Below are 21172 nucleotides of genomic sequence, written 5' to 3'. Positions count from 1 at the left end.
AGAGGGGTTAAAAGAGACTGGCTCCATGGGAGAGTAGTCTTCATTATCGCTATTTATGATTGCAATGCAATAGGTTCCAGTAGTCTAGATTTAAAGGGGAAATACTCTCCCAGAATCAAGAAAGCTTTTGCTGAGCTACTTCCCTTGGCTGAATGGTGCAGACAACCATAATTTATCTCACTTCAGTAGTGGGCGATCAGCGTAAGATACAGCGTGAATCAGAGCAACTTCCTGACTGTGACACCTGTTTACCCATCATCGATCATCGCATAAAAATGTCCCTGGATATGACTCGTTCCCACCCAATCTGCTTATTTTTAAATCGTAAAGTATGTGCTATATAAATTTTGCATTTGTTATTATTATATGGGCAAACACGTGCAGTAAGCAATTAACTGAGTAAACAGCGACCCTCACAGGCGACATGAAAGCCCTCGCAATTTTTGTGCTGCAATTGTACTGTAAATTTCGGACTGTAAGCAGCGACTTTTTCCCCCAAGCTTCAAACCCATGCGGCTTAAATGCTTGCGGATTTTTTGCCAGATTCAGATTAATTTTTTCGATGAGCTCCACGTTAAAGTGTTAATTGAAAATTGTTCACATTTTAAAATCAAAGCCGATACTATTGAAGCATTCAGGTCAGTTATCTAAGCACAAAGAAATGCCTATACTAATACGATGCAGCTTTCAAGTTGTATATACACTATATATATATATTTTTTTGCGGCTAATAAACTAGTTCGGCTTATTTTTGAAAAAAAAAGTAGAGATTTAAAAGAAAGTAGTGTGTGCGGCTTATGTCCAGGTGCGCTGAATAGACCGAAATTTATGATACTCAATCGGTGGAAAGAAACTCGCAGGGGAATAAAGCATAGAAGCTATACGTATAAAGACTCGATCGATCATCGTTATAGAGTTTGATGTGGCAAAACTAATAAGTCGACTTATACTAAAAGCTTGCATACAGTACAGCAGAGGTGACTGCCAAAAGCTGGACACGAGAAAGTGAGGGCTCTAATACCTTTTTGTTTACTTCTCTACGACCGTAAGATTTCAGGACTACCTTAATTTGTCTCTCTCTCTCTCTTTATGGCTACGAATCTACTCGATGTAAGGATATACATGCGCACTGTAAACAGGTGTAAGACCTGACCATAGGAGAAAAAAAAAAGATTTCGTCACTTGTTTAGGAAGAAATGTAAATAAAAAGGGCTCCGGAAAAGGCGACTACGCCATAAAAATTCCTATCACGCTTCTTTTCACATCTCAGCACAGCCTAATTTACGAACCAGCAAACACAAGCTGTGGCATCCAAATATTAACCCTTCCCAGTTTCTTACTGACCAGCTTCGCAACAAAGGTGACATTTTCTTTTAATGAAAGATGCTTCATTCTTGGCGGAAGTTAAAAATATAATTTAAAATCGTATAAAAGAGGCAAGAGTAAATACAAAACAGCAGACGACTACTTCCTACGCTTCCAGGTGGCGCTGTCTACCCTCTTCCGCCGGATGCACCAAGTACACTGATTATAGTGTCGCCAGTGGTCTCCAGTAAGTGACACATGCCGTCTGCTTCCTGCTTGATGGTCAGGGATTTATGTCAGATCCTGCATTGTTTCCCCAAGCATCTGTTTTATATTTATCAGCATGGCAGACGATGAGCTGGCGAATAAGCTAAATCGTCGAAACTTAATCAACGAAGGTGAAGAGGGCGCCGTTCTTCCATCAACTATTATCTTCAATCCATACACTGAATTCAAAGAGTTTAGCAGGAAGCAAATTCAAGATTTTCAGAAGACATTTAACAAGTGAGTGACTGCGCAGAAGACAGGCTTGCCCTTTATGATGAAGTTTAAATTATGCGTATAATATACAAAGTGGGAAGCTTTCTTTCCCCTTTTCTACTGTTAGTACTGCACTTTCCACCAGCGTCTTTTTTAAACAATACCTCTACCACAAACGCAACAATTTCACTAGCACGGCCTGTTCTTAACATGACTTCGCGATGTCACTTTGAACTTGAACCTAGTCTCGGAGAATCGTGTCAGTTATTAGCATTGGTGGTGGTACTATTCAGCATTTTACACACCTTTCAATCACAGCATGTTATTGTTTTTAAATTACAAAACAGGTTGTTACCTGTGCTAGATTCTAATGCTAATAACCTTAGGCAGAGGGGCGCAGGCTTATTCAGTCTTCTTCACTGTTTTTCAAGCAGTGATTCTTGAACAGTATCTTTGAGAAAGCTGATTTGTAGTGAAAAACATAAAATTTTCAAGTCAGGAAGCCTCTACAGGGTATAAAGCTAAGTAATTGTGCATAAAATCATGTTCACTTAGTGGTAGTGAATGCAGATTAGATCATAAAACTGCATGGAAGTGGGGAAGAAATTGGGTAGTAAGTCTTTAATTCAACGAGTTATTACTTTCAATCATTTTTATGAATGAATCTAAAACTTGTAGTAAAGGGCTTTAACTGTTAACCTTTTTTGGTGTTAGCACTGTTACTCAGGTCTCGAATTTTATACAAAAATGGTTAATCTGGAGAGTACTTGGGTTTATTGGTGAGTGATAAATTTGGTTAACCATTCTTAAATAAAATTCTAAGCGGGAATAACACCAATCTAAACATTGCTATTTCACCATCAGAGAGAACAGTCATCAATCCAGCAAGAAAAGGTGGCAAGAGAAATACAGAAGTGAAGGTAAACTTTAATAACTGCCTTAACACGCCCAAAGAGCTATGGCATATGCTGTCATAAAAATCATCAATGGTGGCAGTCCAACTCTTTTCTAGATTTATATAAACAGGATCCCCTTAAAAGCAATCAAAACCAAAACAAGAAAAAGCTATAAATATTGCAAAAAACAAATTTTTACAAGTGCATAACCACATGTTAAATTTAGACTTTCATCACTCATTCATAACCAGAACTATAACCAAGTATAAAGTAGGGTAATGCAATAAATAATGTGAAAATCAAAATCCAGCAAAACTAAACACAAAATGTAAAGATGGTGGCAAACCATGCAAATTCCAAACTTACAAAGACAAAAACATTAACAGAAGGAAAAACTATAATAAACTAAAGGTCCTTTAAACAAATGCAGAACCTAAAACCAAATAGACGTTTAGGATATAGGCATAAGGTAACGGGGGATCTGGCAACCAGTATAGTACACAACCACTGCGGACCTGGAAGGCCTTTGAACACCAAGAGCTAGAGGCCACAGCAACTGTAAACAATACTTGCTGCATCGTAGAGCAGCAACCTTCCTCGTCCTTGTTTCTTCCATCTTCCCAATATTCCCCCTTCCTTTGCACAGTGGGAAATCACCTTTAGATGGAAGTACTTTACTGTCAAAACCAACAACGCATACGATTGACACCACAGAAGTTCTCAGTATGTATGTGGCAGCTCCTAAATTTGTTTTGCTGTTAAAAATTAGGTTAGTAAATAAGCATTTAATTTTCGATCGCTCTTTTATTACGATATTGTGAGGCTCAAACAAAAAGCGAGTTTTCAAAACTTGTAGTTTTCAATGCACATGAGAAATAGCTTCACTCACTTTTGCAAAATTACCTACCAAGAACAGAATTCGGCAATACAAACATATTCAGATGTTAATTATGCAGGTATTGAAAAAACACTTTTTGCTTGATCCCCAATTTAGAAGTCTAATGAGAACATCTTTATCTTATTGGATGCTTGTTTGATCTTTCAGGTATGATGTTGGAAATGACAAATTTATTGACTTTCATGAGCTGAAGCTGATGATGGAGAAGCTAGGAGCTCCACAAACTCATTTGTCATTGAAAGCCATGATCAGTGAAGTGGATGAGGACCATGACAATCGAATAAGCTTTAGAGAGGTATGCATACACAAGAGTGGATTTATTTTTTAACTTGGTTACTTTTTCCTTCTTCACTTTGCACTAATTATATCATTAATAAATCTAAAATATTTTATTCATACTAGACACCACCATCTTTTAAATAGGATTGTTTTTTGTGTGTTTTGATATATTCTGAAGGAAAGACTTAAAACATTGGTTGTTCAAAAAAAAAATCCTTTTTTCTTGAATGCATTATTTCTACTGGTTAAGTTTTATTAAATAATCGTCTTCGTCCTTTCTCCATTTTTTCAAAAAAATCCTGTTGATCATCATGCTGGTTCAGTCATGTCTGCAGTGGAATATAAAAAACAACTGATAATTCAAAACAGTGGATGTTTTAGCGTTATTTGTTTTTCTTGCAGTTCCTATTGATTTTCCGTAAGGCGGCAGCAGGAGAACTTGAAGAGGGAAGTGGACTCTATGACTTATATGCTAATCTGACAGAAATAGATGTTGATAAAGAAGGTGTCAAGGGTGCAAAGAACTTTTTTCAAGCAAAGGTAGTAAAGGTTAAATTATTCTTAACATCTGTAGCAGGTTATCTATTTTCTTTAATTCAATTTGTAATGGAATAGTGGTTGATGGTTAAAAATAATAATGGTGAAACTTTTTTTTCTTCCCATACAGCTCAACAGATAAGATGCCTTTCTGCTAAAGTTCATAAGCCTTGGTTTTACTCTTACACAATGATGTAAGCATGGGATTTGTTTGATTTGTAGATTGAGCAGCAGACAGCAGGTAAGAAGTTTGAAGAGGAAATTCGTCAGGAACAGGAAGAAAAGCGACGACAAGCAGAGGAGGCCAAGGAGCGCAAAAAAGCATTTAAGGAAAAGGCTAGTATGTTTAACCAGGCCTAACCCTTTTGATGCTGGACCCCAGTATTGGTAGAGATGTATTTTTTAAGTCCATTTTGGGATCACTGCTTGACTCTAACAGTACCATTGAATATCTCTTAAGTCTTTATTTCGGATTTTTTTTTGTTTGTTTGCAAGGGGAAGAAAGCTCTTATTGTAACTTCCAACCACATCTTGTCATTAGCTTATTTACTCTGATAGCTGCTTAACTTCTGTACATTAACTTTTGATTTAGTCACTGCAGTCAGCATTAATGATAAGCTAGAATAAGCATTGAACAGTAGAGTTCATTGTGAAAAAAATAGTCCTTATTTAATTATGTGTGTTTAGGAATTAGCTTTTAGGAGACAAACACCATTTTCTGGCTTATGCTTCAACACTTTGACATTTAGTGTACATGTGCAGTTGTGTGCATGTGTACACACACAACACTGCTGAAGGGATTAATAGACCAAAGCTGTGGCAGCTTTTTTTGCCAGTAATATTGCTGACATTTTAGTACAACTGCCAGCAATATTAATTTTACTACTTTTTCTTGTTGTGGATGATCAGTTGTGGTATCATTACACCCATTATGGCAATAGCATGCAGTTTTGATCTTGTACAATCTTGGCATAGAAATCGATTCTTATGAGTTTCAACAAGCGGTTGTATTGCAATAAATGGTTTACTTGTGATAGTGCTGGGGAAAAAAAAGGATGGGACTGTTTTAAAATGCATTGATTATTTTGTTTTCTTTGTCTTATTTTTCCTTTCATTTCCCTTTGTCTTCCTCAGTAAAAGCAAAGATATATCTGCAACAGTGGACTCGCAATATATTGTTGCACATTCAAACAAAGCTTACAGTGGTGGTATCACTTTTCTTCCTCATCAAAATGTCCGTTGGCAGGTTTTGCTAGATTTCCCAATTTCCTATTTGTCTATATGTACACAAAGTATTGTTATGGAAACTAGAGCTTATATTTGCTAGTGGGAGAATCTGCTGATTTTGTGAATTTTTTAAATAGCTCCCAGAATGATGCTTTATTCAAGTTTCTTTCTTTAGTAACTTCCTATACAGCAGATTTTATTTTCTTTGTACGGTGTAAGTGTCTGTGAGCAAACCACTGCAGCTCTTGGATACAAGCTTTTGCATAATCCCTGAGCGGGTGTGTGGGCTTGAGCATACGGAGCATTGTGTGTGCGCACACGTGTGCATATGTGGGTGTGTACATATTTATATGTGTTTATGATTGCACTCTTGAATGCATAGCCAGTGATGGTGCAACAAGTTTGTGAAAGAAATGAATAATTGCTACTTTTTCAGCCGTTTTGTGGTTCTTTTGTTTTCATATGGTATAGATATAGACCTTTTTGGAAAGGAAAATAGTTTTGTATTGCTTTTTATCAAGCAATCAAAATGGTAGTCTTTAATGTGGTACTTTAGATAAGATATTTTGAATGGGTAGTAGCTGAAAAATATTACAATTCTTCACCTACCTTTTTATTTTTACGATGCTCATAAAAATAGCATGTTTTATGGTCACATACTCTGTACGCTCAGTTTGTGTGTGGTTTTTGTTCGATGGAAGGCCAAATATATTGGATAATTGGCTTCAGATGAGGTTTTTGCATTGTATAAGTACATAATAGTTATAAATGGAAATAGCTGCAGATTAATCTGAAAGAACTGCAGAGTTACAAAGAGAAAGATTTTTTATGTGAATAACTATACAGTACCATTATATCATCATTAAACATAGTTCGTCATCATATCTGTTTTCTATGATGACATTGGCATGCCTTAGATGCAAAGCATTCATAATAGAAAATGTCTTATTATTAAATTTGTTTGCTCAACTGCCAGAACTCTTCAATTATTGCAGGATGTAATCCTGATTATTAGTAAACTATGCACTTGCCATTTCCTGAGCACTTCCATCTGATCATTTTAAAGCAACATTAAAATTGCTGCTTATTACATTTTTGTATTGTTTATATCAGACTTGGGTCTCATTTTTGAAGCTACTTTTATCAAACCCATAATTTTCATATTTATCCCTGTAGACTTACCTCACCGTTTTGCAGTGTTTTATCTTTCAATCAAAACGGGAATTTTATTGATCCCAAATGATCTGAATCAAACATTATGAGGTGTGAATTCAGTTATCAGACTTGGAAGCATTTATTATCACTCAACATTTATTTCAGGAATGTAGGGAAGATCTGATTAAATTAAAAGTTATCCTCAAACCCACAAGGCACCTAAAAAAATAAATACAACAAAATCATTAAAAACCCACTGACAAATGTTGAAATACACATTTTTCTGTAAAAGTGGAAGTTCAAAAAAACTGCAGATGAGTATTTGTGAATTATATTTAATTAAACTGCCAATAGAAGTTTCTGTTTCGTAAAATTATACAAAGCTTTTTGTTTATAAAATTGTCCAAATACTAAATGTATTATGTTTTCTCATTTGTTAAAATTAAAGAGATAAGGGGTAGAGTGCTGTAATACAATTAGAATTATTGGGATCAGTTACTGTAAGATTGTAAAGGAGGATATAGATGAAAAAAAGAATGCATGATTAATGATGAATGCAGAATAATTGAAATCCCATAGCAGTGGCAGGCTACCCCCTCAAAAAAAAACAAACAAACAAAAACTGACATATTTTTGGAAACTAGTTGTAAAAAATCTGGATCAAAAGTGAAACTGCTTTAGGCTTTTTCAATAAACTGTTGAAGATAAGCTATTTTCTCGTTTCTTATATTGTCTTTCAGGATTAATACTTATCAGTGCCATTTTCTGTTTTTTGTTTTGCTTTCCAAGCAACATTTCACTTCTTTGACTAGCCCCATCATGAATTGCTTCAACTTTTCATAGGTTTCTCTCTCACCAGCATGGGCATCTAGAGTTCAACAGTTTACATTTCTGCTGAAAGATGTACAAGTGAGATTTATAATAAGTTTACATGATAAGGTGCTGGCACTGACTGCTGTTTTCATCCTTTAAAATCAGATTAGTGGCGTAAACTTTATTAAGCAAGCAGTGTATTAGTATTTTCTGGAAAATTGTGATAGCGTGTTTGGTAAAAGTGTAGAAATGCTGGTTTCCACTGAGTACCATAACTTTTTGGGACCTTCTCTAATTCATGGCATTCACTGAGACTATATTTATTTAAATATCATCATGAGAAAGTGATTGGTGATCACCAGAAATCCTGATGTGATTGGTGAAAACAAGGATCAATATAGTAAAACCTTCTGTTGACCAAGTTGTTCTCCTTCACCTACTGTAATTGCTTGTGTGAAAAGGTGAAATTAGCATTTTTGTAGTTCTTTGTAATTTAGCTTTGTTTTGAAAAGGTCCCTGTGTTTTTGGATTAAACAAAATGGTCGAGGTTACCTATTGCTCAACATTTTTCTCTAAACTGGTGGTATCATCCACAGAGTTCCATTATTGGTGCCTTGGCAGATCTGAGCCCTTAGGATTAAATATTTAATCCTAAATAATAAGATTAAATATTTGAATTTTTAGGAATTTTTTTATAAGATTTATGGTAGATATTTTTTTTTTTTGTTCTGTGACTGTGGTCTTAGAACTGTATGATAAATGTTCCTACAACATAACAGTTTTTAATTAAAGTTTATATCCTATTGAACATTAGATCTTATAGATGATAAACTAAGATTCAGACTTCAGAGAATACAGCAAACCTGCAGACATTGCATGCACACAATTACAATAAGGGGTGAGGGGGGGTGGCGTATGTCAACAAGATGTTTTGACTGTTGAATCAGCAAGATGGCATGCAGAGACAGCTCACAGTCTGCTTTCTTTTATCAGATTGTATACTGCTTATAACAAGGGATTATAAATTAAAACAAACATAAGATAAAACCGGGCATTCTGAAATATGTTCCTGCAATATAAAATAATATGCAATTGAAACTGCCTCTTCTTTAATCAGCGCAGTACCTGTAACTTTTTTTTTTCTTTCTGAAGTTTTGGAAATGTTTTCTCTTTACAAATCTAATTAGGATTGTACAATGGAAAACATTTTTTATTAGTAATTATGTCTATAAATGAATAAGCGTACTTGTTTCATTGGCATTTTTAGATTTTTTTAAATAATGAAACAGGCTGCAAATCTGTAATTAGCATTAAGTCTGTTTTATGCTATGAACTGTATCCTGTATTTTATATACTGTGGTTTCATTCAAGTGATTGACAAGATGCTTACAACCAGAAATCAAAATTTTGCTTTTATTTGCATCAAAATCTCATTCAGTTATTAAACATACGATCTGATAAATGATGGTTTTTTTTTTGAGTTTCAAACATAGATTCAAATGTTCTTTGGAGTCTCTTAATCTTTATAATAAAATAATAAAAGAGTGAAGTTTTCTTCCCAATAATGTGTTTAATGCAAAATGTGGTACAGTCTGTATTCATCGGACCTAGATATTGATATTATCTTAACAATTTGTAACAGGTACAAGATTTTTGTTTGGTGTGTTTCTGTCTGTGCACACAAGTTGCTTTTTTTGTCTATTTGTGCATGCACATGCTAGCACACATGTGTAGGCACACACACACACATGCTCTCTCTCACACAAAGAGAGCTAACATTTTCTAATTTCAAAAAGAAAAATGTTGTGCTAAGTGGTGTAAATTGTAAGAGTGATTAGTGTGTTGCTGAAATGGTCTGATGTCTTTTTGTGTACTCTTGCCTGTATCCTTTAAAGTACATAAAATATGTTAAACATATACATTTTTTTTACAAGTTTATTGACTGTTAAGTATTTCTGTGAGCATTACAAAGCTCACGTGTATTGTTGCATTATATTAACCATAACTGATTAAATTTAAGATATTTTGCTCACTTCACTTTCACTGTGTTTTTCATGGGAATTGATGAAAATATGCACAAAAGATGCAAAAATTGATCCCTTTTATCCTCAAATATGCAAGAAATGACAGCAATGAATGAGACCGATTTGAATAAATATACAATGTAACTTGAGTATGCATGTTGGTAAACAAAAGAATGTGGCACATTCTTTGCTTTATGTAACACATCGCTAGAGCCTTGGATAGCTACCATAAATCATTACTGAAGAAAATATATCCTACATAATGCATGTCAGGGCAACACCATTTGCAGGCAAACTTCAACAGTCTCATGCCCCAATTTTTTTCAAACCATTTCACCACATAATCTCAAATACATTCTTAGAAGTTCAGCTTAGACATCATAATTTAAAAGAAAAAGATGCAAAATCACATAAAGACCGCATATTTTCAATAACGAAATAGACATTAATTCCTCAACATAGTAGGCTCTGTCAACATCCAAGCATTTTCTTCCATTAATTGAACACTTTTTAATATAATGATACATAATTGTTTGTTAGCATCAAGAACATCTTGTCTGACTTCAATGGATGTGTATGTGGTCTACAGTCCCAGATAACTTTTTGCCTTCCTCAACTGCTGTTTGAACTGGTTTTCCAGCAGTTTTAATTCTTCCACAACATTTCTTCTATTGCCTTGACCGGTGTGTCTTTGCTGCTGACATGGTCAGATGGTGTTGAGCAAAATACTGCTTCTCCTGTTACCTGGCTTTTCTTCCTTGCTACATTGGGGACCTTGGGCTGTTAACAGCCTTTCCCAACAAGCCATTCCACAATTTTGTAGTTGTGCCACATCGTAAGTAGGGAAAACGTGATTATAAAAAAACATGCCTTGACTTGCTCATCTTAAAGTACATCTGCCCAAAGATCCTTTCTCCTAGCTTATTGGTGAGAGAGCTGTGCTTCAGCATGGTGTTGATCTCTTCTTTCTGCTGCTGTCCATACTTCCCACCTGCAAAGATGTCAGACAGCTTGGTGTTAATAACGATCAAGATATCCAGAATAAAAACTCCATCTGGTCAGCAAATGAAAAAAACTGATGCAGCTTAATTAGTCTTCTTATAACAAAGCTATACATCTATGGTCATTGAAGAAAAAATAACATCTAATTCCTCATTTTTACATGCAATTTGCACACGCTAACAGCTTTTGTTTTCCAAGCTAGTGTGAAAGTCACATGACCGAACAAATTGTACGTTTTCTTTTAAGTAGCATGACACCAACAGAATTCAAAGTTAAAGTTACAAAGTGCAATTTTTTTTTTGGATCAAAACTTGTCAAGTAAACCATGCAAAGTATACCACAGTAAAAAGTTAATAATAATAATAATCAATGGAACTTATAACACGCAGCATCATGACTAAGATGTAGATCGCACTCTTTGAAGTTACAATAAGGGGAATGGGGTGGGCTTATGTCAACAAGATGTTTTGACTGTTGAATCAGCAAGATGGCATGCAGAGACAGCTCACAGTCTGCTTTCTTTTATCAGATTGTATACTGCTTATAACAAGTGATTATAAATTAAAACAAACATAAGATAAAACCGGGCATTCTGAAGTATTTTCCTGAAATATAAAATAATATGCAATTGAAACTGCCTCTTCTTTAATCAGCTTTTCTTCTTTTAATCTTCTTTAATTTCAAGTAACTTTGACCAATATTTATAAATGAAAGATAACAGCCATTGGACATAAACATGTCCCCGTTTTGTCCGCGGTCTTTTCTCAAGGCATATGTAGTCTATACTACTCTACCCTTCCCTATATCCTGGGATTGGCAAAAAAAAAATCTGGTCACCATAGTATGGGCTCACTGAACACCATAAAGATGATCAGGTACAAGAGTAGAACACAAAGCAATGGAAGAAGGAATATAGATACTACAGTATAAACAACTCCGCCTGGAGATGACATCTGAATCGTAAATGCAATAACAAAAATGCACAGTGCATTGTAAGGTGAAGTATTTTCATGAAACGTGACAATTACAGTAGCTCGCTGTTTGGAATACTTTTTGTCGACGTGTGCTACCGTAGCGCTACCACATACTCGTATAGAAGTCTATGGATGCTTCACAATTAACTCAATGGAATCTGGTTTATCTTGAATATACAAATAAAATCTGTCTAATATCTCAATTGTTTCCATAATAACATTTTATTTATCTTATTTATGAAGTTTATTATTCAAGGTATTCTTTAACGCTTGCGGTGGTCAATATAGCAACACTGATAACGACAGCTTCAGACTTCGACGCTTCTAGTCGGTGACAATAACTCTTGCCTGAGGGGACATAACTTTTGTGTGCCGTTGGGGTGCACTTTATAAAAAGTTCTGAGAGGTGTATGATATAAAATGCTAGATAATTCTTTATCAAATCTGGATTAAAATCTTTTAACAAAATTTAATTTACATTATTATAAAGAATTAATGCAATGGTCTTCACATGTTTTGGCTTCGAGAGTAGTATTTGAAAGATGGCGATGATCCAGAGTCAACACAGCTAAGGCATCCATTCGGTTTGCCACATATCGTGAGATAGCCCTGGTTCAACCTCTTTGGAAACATTTTCTCAAGATGCACATGCCAGAACAAATGGTAAGTCATGTGGTGGAATTACATTTTTTAAAATTTATTCTTTCTTTACCTTTCTTGTCTTTTTTTCACTGATCGAAGCAGACGACTATTCCGAGAATTACATAATATTTACAATCGCCACACAAATATGTTGTCAACTAAGTACTATCGTAACTGAACCTACTGTCAGTCGCAATAATAGAGTTAAACTTCTAGATTTGGAAATGATAGGCTCATGAGTCTTAAATATGAATTTCAAAGCCATCTTCATTGACGTAAACTCGTCTGCTTAAAAAATTCTGAATAAATTAATGGAAAGGTGACGGCATTCGAACTATAGCCGCCTGTCTGCTTGCCAAAATAATTCGTCGCTCCGCTGAGTGAGTTTTTCTTCATAAAATATATAGATGTAAGAAAATCTAATTTTTAGCTATTGTTCAAGAGCCACCAAAGAAAGCTTGTTGACATCAGAGAGAGCGTCGTGTGTGCGCGCATGTGTGTGTGCAAGTAACCCATTACGAGTCATTATACTCACAAAAGCTAATATTCGGCCCTCTTAGTTTTTGCACATTTATTTTGTCATCCGTTCACATTTTAAAATAAAATTATAAGGCGATCTCAATTCAAGCGAGAACTTAATGTTGATAAATATTTTCAAAATATAAAATTGGGTTGTCAGATTTTGGGGTGGTTTTTTTTTTCTTCTATTTTCTTGTCTTTGATTAATGGGTATGATTTGAAACTGTAATGCATCAGTTGTTTGTGGAATTCTTGTTCTCAATGTACATTGGCATGGCAACAGCACCAGTGACTTTATTTATATATTTGGGCTGTAATCAGTTTTTTAGCATGACGTTTTTCTTTGCTAAAACTGAATGTAAAATATAAAGAAGCATATATTTTTTTTCTATCATGCACACCTTCACTCTCACTACCACCTACTTGCATACACATTTAACAATTCAGAATCGGTGATGTGATTTTAAAACCTATAGCTATCTGCATGCATATACCAATATTATAGTTTTAGTGTGTACTAGTATACTATTTTTATTTTATTTTTAATTTTTTGCAAAGCAGCTAGATTCCAAGTTGAAGATTTTGTGTAGTTGTAGTATTTATTATTATAGTGTTGTATGGATTTATAATGCCACAATGTTTTTAACTGTTGTAGCTGCCAGGGCCTCTGATCCGATATTAACCAAAGTGTAGGTTGTAAACATAAAATGTTGAATGCATACCTAAACAAAAATCCTTCATGCATTACATGCAAGCACATATGTTTACGTGCATAAAGGGCACAGAAATTCTGTAATTAATTACTAACTAGCAAAAGAAGTACACAACAATTGTCGATGTATCTTACACACACATATACTAAATCTATCACACACTAGACTTAAGCACTAGCTGCTATGTGTAATTCAAAGGTTGACTTTGAACAGCTTCACAAAGTCAAGCAGTATAATTATAAGTAAAACAACATAGACTATTTAGAAATAAAATGTAAAGCTCAAGTTTTGGTTTCAGGGATTATTTGGAAAAGGATCCTGAAACAGGTTGTGTTCATTTTAGTATGGTAACACATCTGTATAATTTGGATAAAGATTTACATACTTATAGCTGGCCTCATTGATGACCCCATTGTTCCATACAACAATCCTTGTGGAGGATCTAGATTTAAAAAAAAATATATACAATGCCTTTGCAGTTTTATTATTTTAGCTTGGATGATTATGATCAGGATCCTTATACTACTATACTCACAAACTGACCTCCACTTTCCCCAAAAAACAAGAGAAAAAGTGAAAAATTCATTTTGGAGTGTATAGTTGAGTTTTGGAAAAGAAGAGGGCAGGTGCTAAAATAGAAGTGATTATTAATATTAATGTTCACATGGTAGTATATGTAGCATTTGTAGCAGCCTTGATCATATGTCATGGTGCTGTGTGCCATGTTCTGTGAGCAACACAATGATGTGTAAATGCCTCTTGATCCTGACCACTGAGATTCACCAATGCAGTGCCTTGACCCTTAACACTATAAATTCATATAATTAAGTCATGATGTTGAACTTAATGTTTTGACCTTAATCTTAGTTATGTTCAACATTTACAAGCCTATATTGTATTGACCGTTTTCTTCAGGACTCAGGCTGAAAAAATTCCTTTGACTGCCTTATGATATCAGTGTCTTTATGGACTTCAGATGTTTTATATCGTTCAAATGGAAATCCTATTAAATACAGAATAAAGGATGAAAATTAAATAAAAATAGACCATAAATTTGGTTATTAAAAAATTTTCTAGAACTTATTACAGAAAGGTGATTTATGTTGATGTTAGGTTAGATTCTGTCTCATCTCTTACCTCCTCCTTCTTGACCTTTCTTTTAGTTTTGAGTTCAAGGTAATTTTTGCAAGATTTTCTTATCTCCTGTTTCTATTTTTATTTACTGCCTATTTTATTTGTGCCTTTCTGTATCTTATAATTTCTTCAGTTCCTCCATCGCCTTTTTCATCATGTCATCTGGATCTTTTATACCATTTTTCAGTGATTTGTATCATCTTCAAGGTCAACGGAATCCAAATGCAGCAAGTATTTCATGTACGTAAATTAATCTGACTTCTACAAATTGAATCTCTTGGTGGTGCTAATAATTATTTGATTGTTTTCATCTGTTACCTTAATTAAATTCAAATCTGATAGCCCTGGTATTCAAGATGTTCTGTGTGCTCTGTACCCTGTACTGGTTTTTATTAAACCCATTTCTTATAAATGTGGTTAATGCATCAGGTGGTTTACTTTGCAGTCCTTGTGGTCTAAATCTCACCCTTTTTTGGCACACAGACCTATGTTCATGCAGTAAGGTTTATAGAATGCAAGCATAGCAGTCTTATGAGTGAGGCTTTATTGGTTAGGCAGCACAGCAAGAGGAAGGTGTGACCACATTTAATCTTTTCAGCTGGATATGCTCACTATCAAAAAAGCCTGTTAGTGAAAAATATGTATTGTATCTGATGTGATGATGATTATTACTGTTTATAATTCCTCTTACTTGTCAGTTAAATCCCAGATATGCTGGTCATTGTACCTGAACCACAGCTGCTTGAACCATGTCAGGTTTTCAGTGTATGGACGGACTTGCTTAAAAATGTCTAATTATTAAATGTTAGATTGCATCAAAGTTTAAAAAATTTCACTCTTTTTAAAGATGTGCTCTGTTGTGCTCTTTTAGTCATAATCTGTGTGTGGTAAATATTTTCTAACCTTTTTATCATTTTCTTTAAATGTGATAAAAAGAGAATATGATTTGTCTGGATGAACTTGTGAATGAATCTATATGCATACATTTACATGTAAGTACTTTGTGCAGCTTATATAGCAATTTGCTTAGTTATTTTTTGAGGGGTAAAAGAAAGGTCTTTATCTTTTATTATGAAAGTGAAATCTTAGAATGCATGTCATGCAGGCCCAAAGACTCTGCTGTTAGTGCACATCATGATCAGTGTTGGAGAGACTTTGGTGTTCAGTGTCTAGTGCATTCTGTAGAGCAGGAAGTCACTAGTGTCAAGCTTGCTTGGGCTTGTGACTAGAAATTCTCTTCTACCTACCCAGCAGTTGTCCAGGGAAAATGGATTATTGATTTATCATAGAAAGTAAAAGTAGTTTTGGTAAACCTTCTGAATGCAGTGCTTTAGACCAGTGGTTCTCAAAGTGTGGTCCGCGGGCATAAGTCAGGTGGTCCGCGGCTGACAGTTGTCATATGTCAGCAAAGTGATGTTTAAAGTGATGCATTCCTCTCGTTAACATTTTAATTACAAAGAACGAGGTATACGTAGTTTTATGTCATCTTATTACTATACTACTTTTACAAATTTTTAAATTTGAAATTTATAGTACAGACTGATTTTTAGGCCTTGGTGGTCCGCCATATTTTTTACTTAGGCCTTGGTGGTCCGCCATAGCTTTTACTTATGTAAAGTGGTCCGCGGTCCGAAAAACTTTGAAAACCACTGCTTTAGACAGTGAACCACCTATATTCATTTCGGCTGCAACTGCTGGACTTTACCTTTTTATGATAGGTGCAGGGAGTTTTGTCCTAGCAATTGCCCATCTGCTTGTGCATATAAATATATATGTGTTAAGACATGTGCCAAATCAGTAATCACCATAATCAGTTCAGATTTGCTGCTACTAATATTGGAGGGTATTGTGACAAGTAGTTTATCGAGTATCATACAGGTTGGTGGTGGTATAGAGTGTCATAGAGCTTGGTGTCAGGTGACATTCAATGTCATACAGCTTGATGTCAGTTTAACAAGTACTTTACTGAATGTCATAAATGTTTTTATCAGCAGGACGTAGTTTACTGAATGTTATAGAATATGGCATTAGTGTGATAAGTTTTAAAAATATTATAGAGGTTTATGTTAGTGTGTTATGTAGTTTACAGAAGCCAAATGTCACAGAAGTTGGTGATGGTATGACAAGTAGTTTACTAACACCCACATGTGGAGTTCGTTTAGAAGTTGGGATTTTGGGGTAGTGTGGATATCATACAGTGGAGACGGCACTTGAACACACACCATAATTTCTGTATGAGTAAGTGGAATGAATTAAAGTCAGCTTGTAAATAACACTGGAGAGTGTTCAACTCAGCAGAATGATGTGCTCTCTTCGTTAGATTAGAAAAATCGTTAGATTGGTTTTGTGCCCATTTTCACAGTTAATCTGAACCATCTTTGTTTAATATTACACTATTTTAGCTAGAGTATTTGAAGTGTTTGAGATTTCTTATTATGTTAATTTCATGTTCACCTGTCATCCATTATTGGTCGTATCACTTTGTGTTCATCAGTTTACTCAAAAACTCACTCTTTCAACTTAATTACGAGTTAATGTAAAATGAATTAAAGTCACAAAAGAGCTTTACATTATTAGGTTACATATATAACCCAAGTTGAAGAGAGAAAAGGTTGAGAGGGAGAAAGTAGTGCCTGTTGCCAGAAACAGTGCATTAGTGATCCTGCCTTGCATCATAAAACCTCATGACCTGCTCTTGAACTGCCCAGTTCAGGGAGGTAATTTTTGTCCTGATCAGCACTTGTCATGGTTGTAATTTTAAAGGTTACATGTATCCGAGTCAAGAAAGATATTAAGCTTAAAATTGCTTTCAAGTTGATGTAGTGTGTTTCTGTCACAGAACTGTTATACTTTATTTGATTTTCTTTTACTTTACTTTAAAAGATGAATGCTAGCCTAAATTTAAATATAAATTATGTTGGTTTTCAGACTTATATGTATTTTCACTAATATTTATGTCCTCTGAACTGTTACAGAAACTGAAGACTCCTTGTTAATTGCATACTAGGTTACCTAAAGAGATAAAATCAATAAACATGCTAAGAATTCCCATTCCAGAACTTATTACGGATGGTGAAAGCACTTATGAAGAATTAATATTATATAGCATAGATTATCTATAGCATATGTAAATTATATAGCATGATCGAGCTTGTCAGCAGTAGGTCTTTGCTATAATCACAGACCTACATTACAGTAAATGAAGGTTAGTGGTTATAACTGTTAATACACGTAAATGGGGATATAATATTGACAATATTATTTACTAGAGATTTCTTTCCATGTCTGTGCTGCTGTAGACGCCGGGTTTCTTTTTGTGTTAATTCTTCCTCATCCTTTCTCAGCTCCAGTTCCCATGCCACTGATGCACAATAAACAAATGTAGGAAGTTTCTAGGTGAAGACATAAATGATAATAATGATTATAAGGTGTTAGCTTGATGGTTGGTTCATATATAGATATCATCAACGCTTTTACAGAAAGTCTCGCACCACATGTTGTAGACCCCCAGCCGGTCAAATCTGAAAATTTTGGTAAAATACAAAGAGGTTTTTCTTAGTGTATTGCGCCTTCAAAGATCGGAACAAAGCGCACGCTTGTCAGCTTAGCCGACAGCTTCATTTATATATTTTTTTTATGTTCAGTAAAGAACAGGGCTTCTTTGGTAAGACACTAAGCAGTTTACAGCAAATCTTGTCAGCCTCCCTGTCTGCGCTAGAAGCCCTTCATATCTTCCACTTCGCAGAACACTTGCGTTTTTGCCTACATCTCTAAATCCTTTTAAACTTAATAGGAAACATTAGGGGAAGGAAGGGGTGGGCTTGATGTGTACGAGTTGATCCCCACTGAGCGAAAGCCTTGTTTGCAATCGCTAGGACAACACACCTAGCAATAAAATTGCGAGGAGAATGTGTATGATGTTGCACCGCACGCGTACTTTCCTCTTTTTCAATGACAAGACTCTGTCCTCCCGCAAGTGCAATTAATAATTACAGCATTTCTATAGCGCATTTCATTGCCGGCAGCAAGTTTAGTGCGCTTTGGTATAAATATCTCTTGTCAGCACAGCACACACGAAAAGGCGCACCACGAACTTTTATTACTGGACTGCTGGCAGACGATTTTTTTTTTCCCTAGTTAACTACTAAAACGAGGCATGAGACTACAAAGCTTCCGGTTTAGTGACATTCTTTGTTCAGGCTGGCCGAGACTAACAGCGGAGAACTTCGCAAGAGGCTAAGCGTTGGTCCTGGCAGACAGACAGCAATCCACCTATACACGTGGGCGCACGTGCACACAGGTGTGGAAAGTATGAGAAGAGAAAGCCACCAGCTACTTAAAGTATTCTCGAAAAAAGTGCTCGTGTAAGGGAGTCGTTCTTTCTCTCTCTTCCCTTTGCTTGTGGACTGAAAGAGGCAGTTTAGTGGCACAATGTTAAGCGCTTTTTAGTACAGTGAAGATTGGGTGCCTTATAGTTCAGATTTCGTCTCAGGCACGCTGTATTCTCTGTACAAGTGGTAGATGTTTACAGGTCCGTCTGTTGCACTGTGATATTTATAGCCTTACATGTCATAATTGGAATAAAATATCAATTACAAAAACTATTGTCGACTAAAACCAATGTTCGAGTCATTATCGTCTTTACATTAAGATACTCAGCATCTCATTTCACCCAAATCACAGCGATGTTTTGACCTAGAGAAAATGTGATAGTAGTTGTGGTCGTCATAGTACTAGCTGTTGTAATAACAATGCTGGTGCCTAAGAAGGAAATATGAAAACTGGTTTTTTGGTGTGGATTGTTATTCATAAAAAAAAGATAAAAATAACACCCACCTCGCCTACTTTTTTTCACGACTATTGTTTTTTGTCCCTTCACCGCTTCTCTATTTGGAAGTTCTGTTGGAAGAGACGGTTCGGTCAAACTAACGAAGTTTGTTTATTTTTTACTTTCTCATCACGTGGCTGTGACAGGCGATAATACAGTGCACGACTCTCTCGTCACACATCACGCACTCTTACGCGCAGAGCGAGAACGAGGTAACATTCAACATTCATAAAGGTAAATACAATGACAGTAATTTGTAAAACATCGGCTTATAATATTATCGTTGGCACAGATGGACCGTAATGCGCAAACGTGTTTTGTCGGCTTATTTTTCGGTCGTCATGCCTTATAATCCAAATTACTCATACTACCTTTAATCATTGAATGATGCTAGCTATATAAGCGCAGGCGCTTAATCGAAAGTGTTGTCAACCTTTAATTCTTGCTTAACGATGTACGCTGGTCCAATGTGGAGCGAGAGGCGACTGTGGCGACATAAAAAGTGTATAATCCACAACAGGGAGTATTAACATGGGGGGAAAATCCGTTCTGCCTTATAGTGTGTTGATCGAGAGGATGTGTTAAAGGAATAGACTGTGTAAAGGGTTTTGTTCAATCACTTGTCGGAAACAGCGCGCATCAGAGGCTAAAGTCAAGTCTCCGCACGGCAACACAGCCTGCTGCTTCTCCTTAGAAGATAAGAGTAAAGATGGAAATATTTAGAAAGAGGGCAGCAGACAGGCAGTGATCGATGAATAACAACAGCAGCTTCCAGCAGCTTCATTGCCGTGCCTAGTATCTAAGTTACGGGCAGTCTGGCCGTCGATTTCACGGGTCAGATGAAGGGGGCAGCTCAGACTGAGGCAAATGTACATGTAATCGGCGAGGTGTCGGTTGATGCAGGAGACTTGAAACTCGGGCTACGAGTTGTGCGAACCATGTCCACAACAGTGGCGGCGGTGATGATACCTAACAAGAGCTCGATCGATCACCAATAGAGGCGTCTAATACGGCAGCCATTTTGATGGCTTTCTCCGTCGTGTGACTGCGCTTCTTTATAAGCACCTATGTGTGGACTAATTCACTTAGATCTCTCCTCTCCCACCCATTTAGAAGGGCATTGAAATGATGGTGAGGGAATATGCATGCGCACATCTTTGCTTGCATGAGCACAGTAGTGGTGCTGTTGGCAACACTAGCAAATTTTTAATAAAATTTTAGTGGAGGTTAAGAAAAACCTGGGAGAGGGGAATAGCGAATGAATGCGTGGGTGAGTGTCAACAAGAGCTAGTTCACCTCACAGGAAAAACACCAGGGACCTAATTATGTCAACAGATTATCTGTCATAAAACATTTTGAAGCTTTTTTCCTCGTCATATACAAATTCGAAAACAAATATTTTTGTTATATTCGTAATTGTTTTACACTGGTGTATATAACGCGAGATTTTATAATTTTGACTCATAGGTAGTATGGATTCAGTGAGTGGATGCTGATCGTGTGCGTTGGCAACAGAGCAAGGGTAAATACTGAGACTGGAACTCCCTCAGCATGCCTTCAGGACTAATGATAGAGGTTTGTATTTGTTGCTATATGCACTTAAACATCTGGTACAAGTTATAATAGCACTTCTGGGAATGAAAATAAAGTTTTTCTATTTCACTTTTAGTGCTTTAATCTCACCAGACCTTTTTCACTGAGAGATAAATCTGTCATGCACAAACACACTCATCAAGATTGTTTGTA

General features: G+C 35.8%; 2 protein-coding genes and 1 long non-coding RNA gene across 6 annotated transcripts in view; 2 read left to right on the top strand and 1 right to left on the bottom strand.

Annotated features, from left to right (window-relative positions):
* Positions 1-1648: 1648 nt before the first annotated feature.
* On the top strand, positions 1649-9627 carry LOC112557586 (EF-hand domain-containing protein D2-like). The gene is made up of 4 exons (XM_025227542.1): positions 1649-1809; positions 3727-3874; positions 4261-4398; positions 4618-9627. Exons 1-4 carry the CDS (start codon positions 1649-1651, stop codon positions 4753-4755), a joined length of 585 nt encoding a protein of 194 aa, XP_025083327.1. The 3' UTR covers positions 4756-9627.
* Positions 9141-11927, bottom strand: LOC112557587. The gene is made up of 2 exons (XR_003097972.1): positions 11645-11927; positions 9141-10605 (listed from the first exon to the last, which is right to left on the bottom strand). It is a non-coding gene; the product is annotated as an uncharacterized LOC112557587 (long non-coding RNA).
* A 171-nt stretch (positions 11928-12098) lies between these two features.
* Positions 12099-21172, top strand: part of LOC112557584 (endothelin-converting enzyme homolog) — a 33156-nt gene continuing 24082 nt past the window's right edge. Inside the window, exons 1-3 of one of the 4 annotated variants that reach the window (XM_025227536.1) lie at positions 12129-12253; positions 14786-14838; positions 20894-21001. In XM_025227536.1, coding sequence (XP_025083321.1) covers positions 20978-21001 — 24 coding nt within the window. In that variant the 5' untranslated portion in view covers positions 12129-12253; positions 14786-14838; positions 20894-20977. Of the gene's footprint in view, positions 12254-14785; positions 14839-20893; positions 21002-21172 lie in introns of all 4 variants that reach the window. The other 3 variants (XM_025227540.1, XM_025227537.1, XM_025227539.1) reach the window with 3 other exon arrangements.

The sequence above is a fragment of the Pomacea canaliculata genome, linkage group LG2 (assembly GCF_003073045.1).
Source record: "Pomacea canaliculata isolate SZHN2017 linkage group LG2, ASM307304v1, whole genome shotgun sequence".
Lineage (NCBI taxonomy): Eukaryota > Metazoa > Mollusca > Gastropoda > Architaenioglossa > Ampullariidae > Pomacea > Pomacea canaliculata.
The sequence above is the reverse complement of the archived record's forward strand: the minus strand, read 5'-3'. Positions and strand labels throughout refer to the sequence as shown.

Excerpts from the sequence above, each read along its gene's own strand:
- LOC112557586 (XM_025227542.1), top strand. The coding sequence starts at position 1,649 with ATGGCAGACGATGAGCTGGCGAATAAGCTAAATCGTCGAAACTTAATC. Across the intron at positions 3,875-4,260 it reads ATCGAATAAGCTTTAGAGAG|TTCCTATTGATTTTCCGTAA; the intron begins GTATGCATACAC and ends TTTTTCTTGCAG. Across the intron at positions 4,399-4,617 it reads AGAACTTTTTTCAAGCAAAG|ATTGAGCAGCAGACAGCAGG; the intron begins GTAGTAAAGGTT and ends TTTGATTTGTAG.